Source organism: Microtus ochrogaster, chromosome 2 (assembly GCF_000317375.1).
Source record: "Microtus ochrogaster isolate Prairie Vole_2 chromosome 2, MicOch1.0, whole genome shotgun sequence".
NCBI classification, from domain to species: Eukaryota; Metazoa; Chordata; class Mammalia; order Rodentia; family Cricetidae; genus Microtus; species Microtus ochrogaster.
In genome coordinates, this window is record NC_022010.1 from 78,375,595 (window position 1) to 78,380,730 (window position 5,136).

General features: G+C 46.8%; 1 protein-coding gene across 12 annotated transcripts in view; it reads right to left on the reverse strand.

The window, feature by feature from the left end:
* Nucleotides 1-5,136, reverse strand: part of Robo1 (roundabout guidance receptor 1) — a 1,008,058-nt gene that overhangs the window by 371,889 nt on the left and 631,033 nt on the right. The window contains exon 1 of one of the 12 annotated variants that reach the window (XM_013353079.2): nucleotides 2,969-4,074. The exons of 8 other annotated variants lie outside the window; for them this stretch is intronic. In XM_013353079.2, coding sequence (XP_013208533.1) covers nucleotides 2,969-3,023 — 55 coding nt within the window. In that variant the 5' untranslated portion in view covers nucleotides 3,024-4,074. Of the gene's footprint in view, nucleotides 1-2,968; nucleotides 4,075-5,136 lie in introns of those variants that run through there. 3 more of the 12 variants (XM_005345228.2, XM_005345227.2, XM_026786918.1) reach the window with 3 other exon arrangements.

Consider the following 5,136-nt stretch of genomic DNA (forward strand, 5'->3'; position numbering starts at 1 on the left):
AAAAAAAAAAAAAAAAAAGCGAGCCCTGGAGAACATACACTGCATCTGAAACTCAGATCTCACCCTAAGTCTGACAGAAATCCAATCATTTCTTCACTTGAAAGTAAGTTTGAGGCAGGGGTTTAGTGAGATGTCTATGACAGAACATGTGGTCTCAGTTCCTGAGAGACTTCAACTTTGTTCCGGGTAGTCCTAAGAGTCCTCACCTCACCCAAAAGTACATAGCCATGAGCAGGAACCCAGGTATACCAACTGAAGAGAGAAATTCACCTTTAAAATGAATTTCCAAAAGAATACCCACGTTGTGCCCAAACTTTTGCTTTACAGAATCCGTATTTTTGTAGCACTAAGTTTTTTTTTAAGGCTCTGAAAGCAAACACTCTCAGTCTTAATACTTAATGTTCAAAATGCCATCAACACACAAAAACAGAGTTTATGATCTCTTTGAAGATAACTGTAGACTTTGTTAAATTGGCAGCCAGCATTAAAAACAAAAAGGAGAGAAAAAAAAAAGAACTGACAATCAATAGATGCTTTTACAGGTTAAATCTTGTCGAAGGCGCCTTAGCCCCGCAGTACACTTTGATTTATTTAAGCTCACCACATTTCTCTTAAATACACTCCATTAACAAGTGCTAGACTGTGATCTCAGGCTGGAGGCAAAACACGAAACACAATCTTTCAAGAACTTCATTCATTCCCTGTCCAGGTGTCTTGGGTACATCCAAGTTACTAGTCACTTACCTAACTCTGCTACGTTTTTCTTTCTTTCTTTTCTTTTCTTTTTTTTTTTTTTAAATCAATCATGGTGCTTTCCAGAAGACCAGGGTCATGAAATCACCTGAGGAGTCCAGCGGTTTGGTCTCCCAGGAACTTGGAGCATAAGAGAAAGTTATCAAAGGAACAATAAGCTCCAGGTAGAATGTGGGTGAGCAGAAAGCGCTAGAAAGCCACTTCTGGCCTGGAACCTGGCAAAGCAGATAAGCATCACAACTGGAGGGAAACCTGAGGGCCACAAACTCAATGGCTCACACAGACATCAAGTGAAAATGAAGCCAAGAAATCATGTTGGAGCTAAGATTCCAAACATGTCTCACGTCTATTCAAATTGGGATCCCAGTACTGTTCAAATTATTAAACACAAGCGAGGACTCCACCCCCCCACCCCCCCCACATATTTCCCAACTGAAGACAGAATTTTGAAGGCTGACAGGACCAGCTTTCAGGGATACCCTATTAACATGACCCTCTCTTTAATCTACAGCCATGATAAAATGCCCCAACATACACAAACTCCGCTCCAACAGTGACTAATGACCATTAATCCCCCTATCTTGGGTAATCTGCCCCTCCAGACACTCATCACATTGACACCTTCCTTTACACACGTGAACAAACTTTAACAGAGAAGGTGAATCAACAGAAAAATCTCAAAGGTATCTGGGGCTGTAAATTAAACTACGGGGAGACACAGAAAAAAAAAAATCAGATCTTAATGCTTTTGATTTGCATCCATGGCTTAGAATGGGGAAGGGAGAACTATTCAGTCATCTAGATATGCAAACTGGGATGAAAGGGTGCCACACGAAAAGGGGAAGTTGGAAGTGGGAGCGGGCGAAGGGCCCCCAAAGAGTTGGTTTAATCTTCTCATCCATCCACTGTGACACAGATGAGGTAGTCAAGGCTGAGATTCCAATTTACGTTTTCTTCACATGAGTAACAAGTTAGTGTGTTTCCTATTGAGCTTACTTCAAATGTGCCTTCTAACTCTCCGCCAAGGAACCATCTCTCAGGAGCTTACATGTTTTAGGCTTTATTTACTATCATTTAGTTCTTGTGGGGTTTTCTTTTCTCTTTTTTTTTACCCTTTTTGTAACCTCTTGGCTTCAGTAAAAGCTTTGATCTATCCATGAAGACTCACCATAGACCACAAGTGTTCAAAGTAACCTCAAAATTATGTCATAATTATGCAAATTAAGTGACTCTAACATTTAGGCCCTGATGCAACTTGAAGCTCACTCAGTATGTGACTATAATAATTCCCCAAGGTTCAGTGTCTGTTAGTAGGCCTGAAACTGGATCCATGATTGAAACCAGAATTTATCAAAAGGGAAGAAGCAGAAGTTGAGTTCATGGTTCAGTCGCCCATCGTTGAAGACTCTTAAGGAGTGCAGGAAAGAAGTGCTTGCTCTTTGGACAGTATCCTAAGCTGTTTCTTTCCAGCACTTCATATGGGACTGCAGAACTCTTTAGTTCAGCCCACAAATACGAAGGCAGCCTCCTCTTCTGTCTCGCCAATAAAGACTACCAGGCAACTTTCAGACACTGGCAACCTCCCGTTTGTTTCCCTTCTAAGCCCAGCCAGGCAGTGGCTAGTTTAGATCCTACCACGGAAAGGAGTTATTTCCTCAAGTTACTTCAGAATCGAATCTAATTACAGACTTTGGTTACACAAAACAACTTCTAACAAACCCCTGGGCTCGGAAGAGGGGGAGTGGATTGGAGGACCAGATTCCTGGGGAATGGGGATCACAAGCCCTCCTCCCCCCTCCATACACACACACACACACACACACACACACACACACACAACCCCCCCCTCCACTCTAGCACCCCTTAGGACTCCTCAGATGGATGATACTCATTTGGCCTCATCCTGGAAACCAAAACTTGGGGACAACTCGCAGCTTCCTCCCATCCAAGTGCTTAGACAAGCGTTTGCCTAGAGTAAGCTGGGCGTGCCCTGAACTTGGTGAAAGGCCGGGTATACCAAGAGATTTGGGAAGGTTTCAGGGGAGTTTGGGGTGAAAGGCCAAATGGACAACCTCAGATGGGAAACTAGAAACCTTTTCCCGTAGAAGTTCTGGAAGGGTCGAAGCCCCCTTTGGCCTTAGAAGGGAGAGGTCGCTAAGAGTCAGTTCAGGGGTCAGGGTTCGATCAAGTAAAGGAGATCAAGAGTGCAGGTTACCTGAACAGAGACATATTAATCCAAAGAGGTAAAAGTGAGCAGGCTCCGCGATCATTGTCCTCGGGTGGGTCCTGCATACAGTCTCATGCCAAGAGAAGGGAGCAGAAGCGGGGATCTCCAAATTTATGGAAGCCACACACCATACACTCTACACACAAAGGCTTAATATAAGCAACGTGAGTCAATCCGCCAAGAGTTTGCAGGACAGTTTCTCGTCGACCTCTCCGGAGGCTTGTCAAACCCTCAGAGCCCTATGCAAAGAAAAATCCCAAGGTTTGTCTTCCCTGGACCCCCGGTTTGCGAGGAGGCTCAGCCACTTCCAAGGATCATCCAAGGCGAACAACAAAGAGCCGAAACGGAGGAGCAGTTGTGCGGTTTCCTGCCTCCACAGTCCTGCTGAGCCTCCCGGCGTGCGCTTCCACTGCGTGAGCCCGGGCGCCGCTACGCGGCGATTGCAAACTTGGGGTGTGAGCACAGAAGAAGAGGGGCCCCAAAAAAAGTGCTCCTCCGTCTATTGAAGAGCCAGTCCGTAGCCGGCCACCCTCTGGCGGTGAATTGCAGTCAAGGTAGCGGCGGCAGCTGGTGAGGACAGTCTCGAGGTTCACGGGGTGCGCCTGGGTGACTCCGTGCGCCAGGAGGGAGCGAAGGGGCGGTACGGCGACAGCGGCTGCTTGGGCGGGCCCTTGTTCCCATCACTCGCGGGATGCGGAGAGCACTGGGGACCGCAACAGGACCGCGGATGTAAGCGCGCCTTCCGGGCGCCCCCAGCCCGGCGCAGCACTCAGCATCGCCCTGGGTCCTGCTTCCACTGGGGCGCGCGGAAAGCACCTCCAAACCAAGCTACAGCCCAAACTTCCCCTGGTGACGGCTCTCACCCCCGTGCTCCTGGAAGCTTCGGAGAGGCAGCTCCGGGCGTCCGGGAGTTAGTGGAGAGAAGCAAGAGGAGGATGCTGCCGAGGCTCGCCCGAGCTCCGCCCGGGGCTGCTGCGTCTGAAGTTTGTGCTCTCACGCTGCCTCCTCTCGGCTCAGCGGCTTGTGGGTTTCTCCCTCAGTCCCAGCCGCTCAGGGTTTCCTCCCTCTCCAGGCCGGCTCGGGAACCTTTAAAGGGGACGCGCGATCCCTGCCATGTCCTCAGTGGCGCTGCTCAGACAAGTTCTGCTTGTTAATATTTCCATCCACATGCCCGGAGTGCCCAATTGCGCCCTCAGGTGAGATTTCAACTACTCAGGAGCAGAAATTTAAGCGAATGAGAACTTGTCTTGGGTCCCTTGTCATCACAGTCTCCCCTGCACCTTTTTCCAAATGGAACCTCCCAAACCAAAGACTTCAAAAATCCTCCAGGTCCCTCTTAACCTCTTCTTCACCGCTTCAGGGGATTGAAATAAACTCCCAAATAACTTCACTTCTCCCCATTCTCATTAAACAAACAAACAAACAAAAAAACTGGTTGGATCTTTCAGAAAAGAGGCTTTAGGACAGAATGAAAGATATAGACTGCATCAGTACGTGGATACTCTATTTTCATTGAATTTGCTGGGGGTCCGTCCCATAGAAAGGCTAAATTCTAGGATTGAGGGGCTAAGTCCTGGGTACTTCATTGTATTTACAGAAGAGTCTCTTCAACTTGGCACCTTGTACATAGTAGAGTTAATAATTAAAGAAGAGGAACTATTGGGGGGAAGCTACATATAATCTAAAGTTTGCAATGATGGCCTCCTAAATTTCAAGGTAACAGGTATCAGTTAGCTATTATTCCTGTGCCTTACCAACTTTATCTTCCCTTTTGAAAAATGGGGGCTGTAGGGCCACCTCATGGTTAGGTCAGTTATGGTCAATATAAAACATGCCTGGGATAGTTGACAGACATATTTTTTTGTGAATCATTGTTTCCTCTGAAAGCCCATATAATGTATGCTAAAGGTTCCGTAAAAGTAAGCGGTAGGTGTTGCTACTTTACAGATATTGTTTTTATTAATAGGTTACTGTTTTCAAAGTTATGGTACATGACTATGTAAAGTCATGTGGTATATGACTCCAAGTCAAGTACTTGGTTCCTTGGCCTATGGCGGGTAACATAGGATAGAGCAGGTGAGGAGGATTTGCATTAGTGTGTGTGTGTGTGTGTGTGTGTGTGTGTGTGTGTGTGTGTGTGCATGTGTGTGCTACTG